The sequence below is a fragment of the Petaurus breviceps genome, unplaced genomic scaffold, assembly GCF_028583685.1.
Source record: "Petaurus breviceps papuanus isolate PSGF00001 unplaced genomic scaffold, PetGlider_PUasm1.0 178, whole genome shotgun sequence".
NCBI lineage: Eukaryota > Metazoa > Chordata > Mammalia > Diprotodontia > Petauridae > Petaurus > Petaurus breviceps.
In genome coordinates, this window is record NW_027185777.1 from 2,776,339 (window position 1) to 2,791,772 (window position 15,434).

Below are 15,434 nucleotides of genomic sequence, written 5' to 3' on the forward strand. Positions count from 1 at the left end.
AAAATGGAGAGAAAAAGAGGGAGAGAAAGAAGGGAGGAGAGGGGGGAGGGGGGGGGGGGGAGGGGGGGGGGGGGGGGGAGGGAGAGGAGAGGAGAGGAAAAGGGAGAGACAGAGGAGAGGGAGGGAGGGAGAGAGAGGCAGGGAGGGAGGGAGGGAGAGAAAAAGAGAGAGAGAGGGAGAAAGAGAGAACATCTTTTAAGAGATGAGAATTATTTTTAAAAATTATTAAAAAGTTTTAATAGCCTGCCTTCTATGATTTGAAGATTTTTCTACTGTTAAAGGTTCTCTGGGAAACAAAGGTTCATCTTTTTTAAAAAATGTAAATACATTCTACCACTGTTATTGTATGAGTGTGAGACATGGAACACAAACATTTTTGAAAAATTCAAAAGAGAATATAACAGAGATAGCAATGAAGAGGCCCATGGTGGGTGTGTGGGCAAGCTGGCATGCAGAATCACCAAGGAATTCAAAAGAAGAACCGAGGTACAAGATGTCACCAGGGACATGGAAGCTAAGGAAGAGAAGAAGGGCTGAACAAAGACAAGGATTGCAGAGGGACAGCCAGAATCCTCCACTGGTGCCCGTGCACTGAGGGGGGGAAGTTAGGAGGGCCACTGGCACAGGATTAGAGCATGTAGGCACAGGATAGGCAGGCAGGGATGGGCTGCCATCTCCATCACTGGAAGAAAGATGCACATTGATGAGATCACAGATATATTTCAGTATTCTGAGTATTACCCCTAGAAAGCCACAAGAACAGGCTTCTTATTCCTTCTTTTAAAGTCTTTTTTTAGAATTATGCATTCATCCATAGCTAGAAAAATAAGCTATAATTAAAATAAACTGTTACTTATTTTTCTACCAAATTATCAATCTCTAGCTATCACCTAATGACTGATAAACTGTCAATACTTTCTGGTTGGCCTCCCTGCCTCAAGTCTCTCCCCACTCCAGTCCATACTCCAGCTATTAAAGTGACTCTGCTAAAGCTCAGACCTGACCATGTCACTCTCTTACCATCTATTCAATCAACTCCAGGGGCTGCCTATGATCTCCAGGATCAAATAAAACCCTCTGTTTAGCTTTTAAAGCTCTGCACAATCTGGCCCCTCCTCTTCCAGTCTTCTTGCACATTATTTCCCAAATGTATGCTATGATTCAATGACAATGGCCTCCAATGGTCCTCTTACAAGACACTCCATCTCCCCACTGTCCCCCGTGCCTGGAAATCTCTCTCATCATCTCTACCTCCTACCTTCTCAGTCTTCCTTCAAGTCAAGCAAAAGGTCTACCTTCTTTCTGCAAGAAGTCTTTCCTTAATCTTAGTATATCCCCTCTTATATTCTCTCCAATTTATCCTGCATACAGTTTCTTTGTGCCATTTTAAACTATTAAAGTTTATATGCCAAATGCTATTGAAGTTACTGAAGCTTAAAATTTCATGGAGACTTTTGTTTATACATAGATGGTCTGCATGTTCTCATTAAACTAAACTGCCTCAAGAGCAGGGTTTTTTGTCACTTTTTGTATCCACAGCATATATGCTTGTCACATAGTGGGTATTTAACAAATGTTTGTTGCCTTGATTTCTCAAGAATTTCCTCTGAGGGGGAAAAACCCAGGTCAATTTATCTCTCTTCTCCAGGATACATTCCTTAAGTAAGAAGAGGTGAGAGGAACAGAAGTATGTGTATAGACTGGATGGTGAGCATGGAACCTGGGGTCATCATGAACCAGAAGTGACATCAGATGTGTCCAAATTGGGGAGAATCTTAATACAATTAGTGATGACTATAAAATTGAACAGATGTTTCTTTGGAGTGAAAAGATATCAGACCAAACCAATCCCTGTTGGAATAAAAATGAAGACAGAAAACAGAACCTCACAGGATAATGCAAAATTAAACAGAATGATAGATTAAAAAACCAGCCACTTTAGTGGGGGGTGGGATACTCAGAAAAACAGAGAGCTCACTCGAGATGCCGGCCAACCGACTTTACCGTGGAAGTCCCTTCTAAAAGCCATGATGTGACACCAGTGAGACACATGACGTACAAAAAGACTGGAACATACTTGAGGTTTAATGTGAGCTTGTGGGAAAAGGTTTATTTGCATATCCTCATAATGGGAGGTGCACTGAGGAGGATCGAGCTGCTTAAACAAACTTACCAGGCTTAAAATGTGGTAAAGAGTGGACTCCAGGCCAAGTATCCTCATTGGGCGTTCCAAGAACCTGTTGGAAGGCAGGAAACGGAGGGGAATAATGGTTAATATTTCTGAAGCACTCAAAATCCTCCAGTGTCCAGGAACATTAGACACAATGTATTATGATACCCTGGATTCTTCCTAGCACCACATGCCAGGATGTTTTACTTGAGTGAAAGCAAAACCTGGCTAGATGGCCTCCCCAGACTGAAGCCTTTGTAATTTAAGAAATACTTGAATGAGGTAAGAAAAGCTCTATTTGCTGTGCTTTATAAATCACATCTAAACCTGATCAGTCAGTCTGGGACTTGAACCAAGGGCCGTCAGGATCGCTCAATGTGTAGGTTTCTTTCTGAAGCTTTCATCCCTCCTTCCAAAGTTACACACCTCATTGCCCAATGCGTCTTAAGAATTCTGCTCTCCACTTCCCTAAATCCTCTCTGTTTTAGGAGTCCTAATGCTTCAAAGGATTAGAACAAATAGCTGAATGCACACCATCCTTTACTGTACTTTATTCATCAAGCTAAAATATGCAGCAATGACAGGTCAAGGTTTTTCTCCTCCAGATACAAATCTTCATGTTTTATTATCATCCCACCCACATGTTGAATGCATGGACTTCAGTTGCTTTGCCACACCCTACTTTTTGAGAAGTCACTGAAAAATGAGTCTTTTCTTCTATTAAATGGGAATTTTTATGGTGATAATTTCTACTTTGTGCACCCCAGAAAAAGCAGAGAAAACCACTGTGTGGAAATTGGAGAGGAAGCTTATGGGTGGAAAGCCGGCCATGTGTGGGAGTCAGAGAAATGGAAAACGAACACTAGCTTGGCTGCTCACTACTGCCTGTGGGACCTACAGTCTCTTATTTCACCTCTTTGGGCCTCAGTTTCCTCATCTGTAAAATAAAGTGATGGGAGTAGAGGACCTACAGATCTCAGAGGAAGATTATTTCCCTCATTTTCCATAACACAAATCTGGCCTAACCTGGTATGTATAATGGTTGCAGGGGAAACATTTCCTTTAGAGAGAATCACAGAATTTCAGAGTTAGAAGATAACACCTTTAAACAGACAAAAAAAGTCAAACAATTAACAATAAAAGTAAACAACTCACCGCAAAATAAATGGTTTCATTTTATAGAAAACACTGAGCATCTGATAAAGTCGAGCCAAATGAATAAGGAACCAGCAAGAACACCCTCCTTTCACCAAGGAAAGCTTTTGTTTCTCCTCTGCTCAAAAACCTGCAGTGAATCCCTATTGCCTCTTGGATCAAATCTAAACCCCTCTGAATGGCATTTTAAGGCCTTCTGGCTCCAATGAACCTTTCTAGACTTCATACACATTACATCCCTTCCTGTATTCTGTAGCTTGGTCAAGCCAGCTGTCATTCATACATAATATTTCATTTCCCATCCCCAAGGCTTCCTCCATAGTCTGTCCCCCATATGTGGAATGGCCCCCTTCCTGCCCCTCCTTGCAATCTCTCTTTGTTGAAGTATCTCTGCCAAGAAAACTCCAAATGTGGTCAAGGGGAGTCAGACACGACTGACTGACTGAAGAACAACAAATCTGTGTCTGTGTCTCCCTATTTCTATCTCAACATCTGTATTCTATTTTTCTCTGTCTCTCTCTCTCTCTCCCTATCTATCTCTTTTCCTTTCTTTACTTTATCTCTACCTATAGATGTTTACATAATTACACATACACATACACACACACACACACACACACACACCTATGTGTCTACCTCCTGTTAGAATGTAAGCCCTTAGAGGGAAGTGACTGTTTCTTTTGGGGGGGTATCCTGAGCCCCACAATGTCCTCCACTTTACAGATAACTGATATTTTTCATTCACTGATTCTCTCATTTCTTCCTGTTGGTCATTAGGGTTGGATCACTGCTAGTCTTTATAGCTAAGCATCTCCATGTTGTTGCTACAAGGCAGATGAGGAAATTAGAAGGGCTCTGAAATACACTTCAACTATTATTATTATTTTTGACATAATTAGATTGATCAATAGAAAAAAAAAGCCTCCTTAAGGAAACTTGCTGCATAGGAAATAAAGCACTGGTTCTGGAGTCAAACCCAGTCCTAGAGCCTTACTGGCTGCTAATCCCAGTCAGGTCACTTAACCTCTGCTGAGGGGTTAACCTAAGTTAAGAAACTGTCTATAGTTTCCTCCACTGTAAAATGGGGATCATAAAAGGACCTCCCGGGGTTTCTATGAGGATCAAATAAGATAAGATGTATAAAGCTCTTGGCCCTGATGGCACAGGGTTCTCTTCCCTCCTGTTTCATTCTCTGTCTAGAGACCAAGGAAAGAAGGAGGAAGTACAGGAAGAGCTGTGGAGGTGACAGGACTAGATCTAGAAGTTTAATCCAACTCTGGGTAGGTTCACTTGAATCTCTTCCACATCCACAACTGTGATAATAAAGTCTGGGCAGAATACAGAATTAGCACTAGAGACAGGAGAACTCAGAGTCTTTGTGAGCAGACACAGCTGTGTTGGGGAACGTCCCATCTGAAGCATGCGTCCAGTTTTAGGTGAAGAACTTTAGGGAAGCTGGGTTGAATAAACCAGTTCTGCCAATCAGGCAACAGCATGGGCACATCCTACACCACAGGTATTAAAAGAGTCCTGTGCTTTTTTAGGTTCCTTCAAATAAAAATCAAGATGCCAGAAATTTTTTCTTACTGTCCCCTAATAAGAGTACAATACACTTACTATATCCCATTCTGAAGTGTGTGTACGCGCGCTTCTTCGTTTAAATGGAAAGACAGCAGTTAAAATTTCCAATCACATCACTTCTGGCCACATCTTCCTTTTCTGCCCTTAAACACTAGCAAGCTTTTAATGAAATGACATAGAAGTTACTGACAAGAACAGACGAGGTCCACCAAACAAACATTTCATCTCCCTAGCTTCAAGTCTCGAACAGGAAACTAGGACTGACTGATTTACAGATCCTCAATCCTCGACCTTCTTCTCTATATACAGATCTTTCCTGGCTATGAGACCAGATTTGCTAATCATAAAAACAAAAAGCATAAGATGAAATAAAATCTAATTTTCTCCTTGTAACAGGAAGTAGGGGATCAATACTAGGTTGGAAATGGTATGCAGATTTCAATCACCAGTGATGTTCGTTGGTGGCTGTTGTTTGTCCTTCATCTTCAAAGAAATGAAATGACATCATGGAGGGATGTCTTGACTCGCTCAGGAATTAGATTTAAAAGTGAGGCAGACTTGCACAAAGACATCAAGGTCCAGTGGAAAAGTAATAGTAAGGGCTGTTGTCGCCAGCTGGTAATAGCCCAGGATGCTGTGGACTCTCTTGACATCTTTGGTGTCTGACCAATCTCTCAGCACTCCACAGAGTGCTTCATCTGTCTTCATGGCTACTGGGACAAACTGTTCTCATCTGCCCATTCTGGCCAGGGGAAATCTTCACATGCTTTGGGGTAGATACCCCCTTAACTCACCGATAGGTCTGAGTCCTGTCGATTACCCTCAACCTGGTTGAGCTGAGACAATTTTACTGAGGCGTGGCCTTGTACCATTAAGTGGAAGTGCGCTGTGTATGTCTTTTTTAACTATTGATATATATATATGTATATATATATATATATTTTTTTTAATTCTATTGGCCACTCTTTTTTGTTGTTGCTGTTGTTAGGATTTGTGAATAAAAAGAATCATTCATTAAACACAATTTGGGAACACCCAAACTGTAGGTAGTACATCCTTAAAACTTCAAAGTGGCTACATAATAAGAATGATGCCTTATATTCATTTCAACAGTCAAGAAACATTCATTAAGTACTTCTTATATGCCAGCATTATGTTAAGTACTTCCAACCCTAAACTGACACTCCTGTGATACTAAATGTATGTACCTAATACCTCAGACATATTTTGGGGGTTTGGGGGAAGAAGAAAGGAGAAGAGGAATGGAAGGGGAAAGATTAGTTTCAAGCTCTTTTAGTCTTCTCTCCCAAATCTTCCATGTTTACTATAAAGATTACCACTTGATTTCCCCCTTCCCCAAATTAGGCATTCTGGATGCCAAATATAAAAAAATATATATTTTTTGAATTTATCTTAGATGTAACAGCTAGATGTCACAGCAAACAGAATTCTGGACCTGAAGTCAGGAAGACCTGGGTTCGGATCTGGTCTTAGACATTTATTTGCTAGATGTGTGACCCTGGGCAAGACACTTACCTTCCGCCTGCCTCCATTTCTTCATCTGTAAAATGGGGATAATAATATCACCTACCTCCCAAGATTGTTGTGAGCTTTAAAAGGGCTTTTCAAACTTTAAAGCATAATAGAAGTGCTAGCTAACAACACTTTGTTTAAATAGGAAGATATAAAATAGCCTAGTGCCTGGGGACAGAATGCTCTGCTCCTATCAGAAGTACTGATGGACCCTAGGGTCTCTGCCTCCCAAATGCGGTAGTATACACTCTCCCCATCCCCCAAGGAAGATTTTGCCTTGGTTTATAAGGCTCAGGCCAAGAACAAAAAAATCCTACTTAAAGCTCTGAGGGAGGGGGCAGGAGAAATGACTTCCCTACAGCGATCTTGTTTGGAAAATGACAAAAAGGAGGAGGGAGCTTTGCAAAGCTTTGACCTGCAGAGCCCCAAATTAAATTTGCATCATGATGAAGAGGTCTGGGGTGTTGAGACCCCAACAATGCCAAGGCAGAGCCGGTTGGAACAAGTTCACACGCTCTTAGTCATTCTCGGGGTCCCAGCACCCCAAATAACTTCAATGAAAAGTCAGAATTTGCCTAAACTATTGATCTGTTCTTATATCTAACTATAGTTCCTGGTATTGATGCTCAGCAGTTTAGGTGATTTTCTTTGCTGTACAACGAAGGCCCCCGAGCTCTAAAAATCAGTGCGTGGCATCAACTGGAGAAAACCCCAGTGTGGGACCAGCTGAAACAGGCTGCAAAGAATTCTAGACAAACTCTAAGAAGGAGGGGGGGGGGGCTCCCACCCTCTGACGCACTAAAGACCTTAAGGAAATGAGTTCAAGTTCTTGCCAGAGGGCCTACACCACAGATGTATTCATGACGGAGGTGACTTCTGAGTTATCTGGAGGAACACTGGATCATGTGCAATGTTTCCATGGTAACCGAGCTTTTGTGGCCCTTCACGTTCATAGAGCATTCTCTAAAGCAAGAGGCATCCCTGACTTAGAGTATAGATGGCTGGACTTGGAATCAGGAAGACCTGAATTCAAATCTGGTCACTTAGTAGCTCTATAACTGGGGGCAAAGTTCTTCAATTCTGGGGACCTGGGCATCCCAGCTATAAAACAAAGCAATGTGGTATAATGAAATAGGCTTCTGATCTGGAATCAGAGGCTTTGGACTAAAATCCCAGCTCTGCCCCTTACTGTATGACCTTTGTTAAATCATCCCCACCTCACCCCAACTGTTTTCTTCCTCAGGTATAAAAATATACCTGGTTATTTTGCCACATTTACGCTTATTTTACTCATTTGAGAAGAAGTGTCCCCTTTCCTTGTCAATCTCAACCCTTCTACATATACTTTGGAGCCCATCCCCTCCCATTTTCTCCAGCAGATTGCCCCCCACTATCATTTCAACTCTATGTACAATCTTTATTATCTCCCTGTCTACAAGGTGTTTCCTTGTGTGTCTAAAAACATGCCTGTGCTGTATCCACCTTTAAAAAACAAAAAACACCCTTGTGGTTGTTGAGTCATTTTGGTCGTGTTTGACTCTCTGTGATCCCATTTGGGGTGTTCTTGGCAAAGATAACTGAATAGTTTGCTATTTCCTTCTCCAGATCATCTGATAGATGAAGGACTGAGGCAAATAGGGTTAAGTGACTTACCCAGGGTCACACAACTAGTAAATGTCTGAGGCCGAATTTGAATGCAGGTCTTCCTAACTCCAGGGGTGGCAATCAATCCACTGCATGGCCTATCTGCCCTAATAACCACTGGATCTTCCATTCTTATTAGCTGATCTCTATCTCTCCTCCGCTTCTTGGCTAAACTCCTTGAGAAAGCCACCTATGCTAGGCACCTCCACTTCCTTTTATATCATTCCTCAGTGCTCTGCAGTGTGCCTTCCCACCTCATCATTCAAATCAACTGCTCTCTTCAAAGCTACCCATGATCACTTAATTGCCAAATCCAACAGCCTTTACTCAGTTCTCATCCTTCTTGACCCTTGCAGCTGGATACTCTAGGTTTTTACGACACTGCTTGTTCCTGTTTTTCCTACTTTGATGACCACCCCTCAGACTCTTTCCTTGAATCTCCATCTATGTCATGCCCACTAAACATGGGTATTCCAAGGCCTTGTCCTGAACTCTGACCTCTTTTCTCTAAATTACTTGACTCAGTAATCTCACCATCTCCCTTAGGTTCAATTATAATTTCTAGGCAGATGATTCCAGATCTATACCTTCATCTCTAATATCCCTTCGGAGTGCCAGTACAAAGCCAACTGGCCTTGGGATATTCTGCCTGTCCCACAGGCACCTCAAATTCAATATGTTCAATACAGAACTTATTGATTTTATCTCAAACTCCACCCCTCCCTACCCTTCCAAACTTTATTATGATGGAGAATACCACCATCCTATCAGTCATTCAGGCTCACAGCCTGTGTCATTATATATAGCTCACTCCTACTCATTCCATATACACAGTGGACAAATATTACCATTTTTACCTTTGAAACATCATGTCTTTATATGTATGTGCACACATCACACACACACACACACACCCCCTTCTTTCCACTCATCCAATACTCTAGGATTCTGGGTCTTATCACCTCACCTAGACTACTATAATAGTTTTCTAATTGATTTCCCCATCATTATTCGTCCTCCACTTAGATGCCAAAGTAATAAAGGGACATTCAGGTCAACCTCTTACTTGGTATAAACCCCACCGGTTTTCTATTCCCTCCAGCATTTAATGTCAAGTCCTCTGTTGAGCTAAAGCTCTTCACAATTTGGTCCCTCCTTCCTTTCTCATATTCTTATACTTTGTTCCCCACCACATACTCTTAAGAACCAGCTTTAAGGGTTCACCTGCTTTTTCTTGCATGTGTCATCCATCTCCTGTGTACAAAACTTGGCACCATCTGTCCTCCATGACAAGAAGGCTCTGCCAGCTTGGTTCCCCTGACTTTCTTCAAAACTTAGTTCAAATTTCATCTTCTACCGGAGGCCATTCCTGGTCCCTCTAGCTGTGCATAAATTATGTACATGTCTGTAAAACAAGCACAAAACTTCTGTGTGCCTAAGTAGTCCTGATCTGAATGTGAGCATCTTCAGAGTGTATGTGTGTGTGGTGTGTGTATTCCCACACTCAGCGTAGTTCCTGAAACGTAGTAAACACTCAATGACGCTGGTTGTCTGACTCCAGACCTCATAAGTCTTGGGCACGTTCTCATTTGAACATTCCAATACCCCCCATCAGAGAAAACCAGAGGACTTGAGTTCACATTCCAGCTCTGCCACTTAATGGCCATATAATCACAGGCAAGTTATACCCTCCTCCCCACTGATTGTTTGTGTTCCTAAAGTTAAATTATTCATAGTAATTAATGTGGTAATATTAATAGTATTAACAGTTATTAACATAGCCTTAATGTGTTCTAAGAAACAATGAGTTTGAAGAATATTGAGAAACATGGGAAGCCATATGAGCTGAAGAAGTACTTACATGAAAGACATGGAGAGAAGTAGCAATGTACATAGTACATAGACACCAATGCAAATGGAAAAGAAAAATCAAACAAAACTGAAGGGCGTATAATTGCGTCTGTGTGTATGGGATGGGGAGGGGGAGTGATCAACGGGAATCCTATCAACTGAGTACCCTCCAACTCATCTGATCAAATTAAAGGATGAACTGAGAACACAACAGAGGCAATAAGAGGTAAGGATAAACCCATTTCAGATTGGCAAATGTAAGGTGTTAGAACGTGACTACTTTTGAACTGAAAGAGACCTTAGAAATCATCAAGTCCAATTTCCCCATTTAGCAGATGAAGAAATTTAGATACAGAGAGGTTAAGTCACAATTAGTAACTGAACCCAGATCCTCGAGATTCCAAAGCAGTGCCCTGATGCCACCTCTCAAGGAAATATAAAGAACTGCTTACACTTCTTTATGCCGTTAAAAAGTGAATAAATTCCTCATTCATCTTGACAGGCTTATAGAGTGGCTAGCTTTTGACAAGCATAGCATGACAACTACGCTCCTGTTGACTTTAAAACATCTGAGCAAGTTCTGAGAAGTCACCTCAGGTAGTTGAAAGACAGACAGCTACAGAAGCAAACCCAGCTCCTTTGAGAAATCACTGTGAACCTTTTTTTCCCTTTCTCCTCTTAGGAGTTGGGAGGCTATATGTGAAGGAGTTCACCCTCCTATCCCCTTACAAACGCATGCACACACGCGCACACACACACACACATACACACACACACATTTTTGCAAAGGCAATGGCATCCTGCAGAACAAGTCACCCATTAGGAGATGCCAGGCCCCACAGAGTTCAGTTACAGAGTTGAGTTAAGCTGTCCCAGGAAGCCCAGGGAGAGTAACATAAGCATACCATGAGAAAAGGGCAGACCTCAGGCCCTGCAGAGCTGGAGGTGTGAGTTACCTTGGCTGCTCATGTCCTCAATATATATGTCTCTACTCTCATTCTCTCTTATATGCCCATTAATCCCACTGTGGAGGAGGCTATCTTTGGTTCACTGAAGAGATATTTTGTTACTGTTGTTTATGTTCATTATCAATAAATGCCTTTGCTTTCAAGTTCATCACAACAACTAGCTATTAAAGGGGAACATACACATGGGGACACATGAGCTATAATTTTAGGAATTAAGATGCACCAACTACCTTGAAGATGGGGTGGGCATCCCCTGGGTGATTCACTATGTGAAGGCAAGCTGGGGTGAAGCAGTAGCTTAGAGAGAGCGCTACAACTTTAATAACCAAGCTTAGTTCCAGAGCAGAGTTGAGAAAACACACCTGCTACTTTTCACTGGAGGAGGGGGAGGATGGCAGTGAAATCCTGCATATATCTCACACATATGTTTCACGTCTGAATTGGTTTAGCAGCTAAACATTAATAAAAGGATTAGTTCTATAAAACTTGGACTCAATCAAAAGGTTGCACCCAAGGACCTAGAAGGCCACATGTGGCTTGAAGGTCACAGTTTCTCTACCTCTGGTTTAGCCAAACTGTTTTTTGTTTGTTTTGGAAATATCTGTTATAAAAGTTGTAGGAGAGGTCAAAGCGTAGGAGAGGTAAGAGGTATATAGTCAGAAATAAATGTGCTTTTAAAAAAAAAAGGCACTGATATTTTTTTTAAAGGAAAATAAAATATTTCATGGCTATGGCTTTGGGTAGGCCTAAATGCTTTCAAGGTATTTTTATATGCACTTTATAATTCAATTGTCACAACAATTCTGTGAGGGGGGATGAGAGGGTCACAGGTCAGTGACACTCCCAAACATGGTAATCTTTGGGGCTTGGGATCAGGGTTGAGCAAGCCCTAGCACTGTATCTGATCAGAAACCCACATTATCTCCCCTGACTTCTGGCTGCTTAGAAATAAGGTCACTGCAACATAGGAAGAAGGCAGAATTATGCTCCTAGGAGAAAGAAATATTAATAAAGGCTAATTTGCAGTGCTTTACCAGCAGGAGACTGGCAGGGGGACATCTGTTTGAGAAAGTCTTTGCTAACAATTTCTCATTTTCTTGTTCCATTGGGCTGGAAATTAAATGGGACAAACCAAATTCCCCAGTTATGGGGAAGATGATGACATTTCTTTGCATGCTCATTTAATAAAGGCCATGTGACAGAGTGGAAAGGACACTGGCTTTGGAGTCGGTTGGAATCCCGATTCTACCAATATTTCCTGGATGAATTTCGGCAAATTGCTTAACTTCCCTGGGTCCTGCTTCCCTTCCCTTTAAAATAAGGGAGTTACGTTAGATGAATTTGTGGACGCATCCCACTCTAACTATGTGATCCTATGTAGGATTCCAGGCATCTTCCACAGGGAGAGTTTGTAACAATTTAAATGAGTAAGTCAGCTATACTTGAGAACTACCAGCAGAGGGAGCTAACGGATAGCAAAACAGTCAAGCTGGTTCCTACTACATCATATGAGAGGAGCATTTTGTTCAAAGCATTGGAGCTGGGAAGGTGGGGAAGCAAGCTATCCTCAGTTTAAGTAATTTACCACATATAAAGTAACTGTAAGAGGTGGAACCCAAATAAATAGCATAGAGGTTTGATAATGTCATTTCAAAAAAGTCTTCAAGTTTGTCAATTTATCTACCTAAAGGAAAGATCATCTTTGCCAGATAATCTCTCAAAATCTCTTTCAGATTTGCAATGCTATATAGCATTATAGAAAAGAAAACTTCATGATTAATGCAGATAAACAGGAAAGATAACGTTTGCAACACAAAAAATGAAATGGGTTAGCACAGTCTAGTGGGAAAAGCTTTGATCTGGAAGATTTTGGGGTCCTGAGCTTATTAACAATAGTAGTGACTTGCTGTGTGACCTCATACAAGCCACTTGAAACTCTTAGAGTCAATTTTTTTTAAATCTCCCAAATAAGGAGTCTGCATGGAATAATCTCCAAGCATGTTTCTAGTTATGACATTTAGAGTTGGCCATAGTGCTGCCATACGCTCATAAAAATGAAAACACATACACATATACACACATGTTCATGTATGTTACCAAATTTGAGAACATGGACATTTTATGCATGAAACAAGGTTAAGGAAAAGAGACTTGGTTTCATTCTTCCTTTATCAAGTTCAACTGCTCTGAAACTCAATTCCTTCTTCTGTAGAGCTGTTGTTTGTCCTTTTATTTTGAAGAGGACTAATGGCACCATGGGGTGATGTCTTGACTTGTGCGTGAATTGGATTTAAATAAGACAGTCGCACAAAGTCATCAGCCTCACAACTTCTTCCAAAGTCATCAAAGTCCAGCGGCAAGACAAAAAGTCAGGATGACAGCGACGACCTGGGAAGCAATGGATGAGCCTGGCATCTTCCATGTTTGATCAAGTTCTAAGGGCTCCACAACATCTGCTTCAGCTGCCTTCATGGCCACTGGAACAAATTGTTCTCATCCTTCCATTCCACATGGGAGATGTCTTCACATGCATGTGGGTAGACACCCCCTCATTCACCAACCAGTTTGAAGCCCATTGGTCACCCTCAACTTGGTCTACTTCATCTGTCAAGAAAGTTTCACCAGGGTATGGCTGCTGCATATGCTAAAACTTCTTGGAGCCACCGGTGAGAATGGAGTGCCAGGTGAACACCAAAGGTATCGGATGAGTACCCCTGAAAAGGACTCCTCAGCCCTTCCACCAGAGGTGTGAGTCCTCCTTGAATACTAAGCCCACTCTAAACTCTGCAGAGTAAAATATGGATAATAATGCATCCATTCATTATATTCCAGAGATGTGTTGCTGACCTTGAAACATACAGGAATGTTGCTACCAAGCTTTAGAAATGGATGATCATGTCTCTCCCCCAACATGAGGAAATTTGAAATATATAATAGATGGCTTTCCTGTTCCCACTAATTCATCTATTTTCTTCTTTTAGAATTATTCTGAAAAATCCAAGGATGCAACTTTACATTATACAAATTAAAATCTGATGTTTTAGCTAAATCGTTCAAGGGAGATCCCTGGGGGGTGGGGGGGGGAGAATTGCAGATGCCCTAAATGTCAAAAATAAAAATAGACAATGCAATTGTGATACTTCAAAGAGGACATTTACTGTTGCATACCAGTTCTTACAAAGTTGAAATGAATTCCTAGGACTTACCGTATTCCCTGAAAATGAAATTTTGTACAAGAAAAGGAATAATAATACAGGGACAACTTAAGGCAATTTCATCAAATCCTAATAATGATAGCTGATATTTCTAAAGTGATCTATGTCTTACAAAATGATTTATATATACATTTTTTCATTTGAATACCAAATCAGCCCTACCAGTTTCGTACTATATTGTTATACCCTTTCTACTGATGAAGAAACTTGACAAAGAAACCTGATCATGTTCACACAGCCAGCAATGGTTAAGAGACTGATGGGTACTTTGAACTTGAGGTAGTTCAAAATTTAATTCACTTAGACCATAAGCTCCTTGAGAATATGGACTGTCTCGTTTTATTAATTGTATCCCCAGGACTTAGCACATTGTCTGGATTTTAGTAATAATAATATGTATTGCATTGGATTAGGTAGCTGGGAGTTACAACTTGTGAGGGTGAATTGTAGGGAAAGTCCCTGGTAGGGGCACTATCCGTGTTGTTCTTGAGTCATTTTCAGTTATGTCAGGCTCTTCCTGACCCCAACTGGGAGATTTCTTGGCAAAAATACTGGAGTAGTTTGCCATTTCCCTCTCCAGCTCATTTTACAGATAAGGAAACGGAGGCAAACAGGGTTAAGTGACTTGCCCAGGGTCCCACAGCTAGTGAGTGTCTGAGGCCAAATTTGAACTCAGGAAGATGAGTCTTCCTGACTCCAGAGACAGCACTCTATCCACTGTGCCACCTAGCTGCCCATCCATTCATGACTGAAAATAATTTGCTCTCACAACAGTCTCTTCATGTCCTTTGACAGCTCATCCATTAGAGAATGGTTATTGGTCTTATATGTGTTTCTGTTAGTTCCTTACATATCTTGGATGTCGGACCAATATGGGACCCAAATATTTTTCCCATCAGCTACTTTCCTTTTTTACTTGAATTACACAGATTTGGTTCAAATGCAAAACCTTATCAATTTCATGAGTCATAAAATGGAGTTACAGGCAAAATCCCCATTTTACAAGTAAGGAAACTGAGGATGAATGCCTTGTCTGGGATCTAAGATCCAAACTGAGACCTTCAGGGCCATAAGTCCAACACTCTTTCCAACACAACATATCACCTCTGATTATAAAGAACTATCAGATCAAATACATTTACAGGGAGCTGGGTGATACATGACAGATTTTTTTTCCTTCTTAAAATGGAGCAAAATCATACATCACTGGGGATATTCACAGATTGGAAACAGCATTTTCAGAATATGTCTCCCCCAAAGGCCTCTTCTCTCATCTATTCCTCTTCCCCCTCCCGGTCTGTCTCCATCCTGTCTCCA

General features: G+C 41.3%; 1 protein-coding gene across 5 annotated transcripts in view; it reads right to left on the reverse strand.

Moving 5' to 3' along the window:
* The window catches only part of CDK14 (cyclin dependent kinase 14), a 678,842-nt gene that overhangs the window by 182,453 nt on the left and 480,955 nt on the right, over window positions 1–15,434 (reverse strand). For all 5 annotated transcript variants that reach the window (XM_069086180.1, XM_069086183.1, XM_069086182.1 and 2 more), the window contains one exon: window positions 2,174–2,237. In XM_069086180.1, coding sequence (XP_068942281.1) covers window positions 2,174–2,237 — 64 coding nt within the window. The remainder of the gene's footprint in view (window positions 1–2,173; window positions 2,238–15,434) is intronic.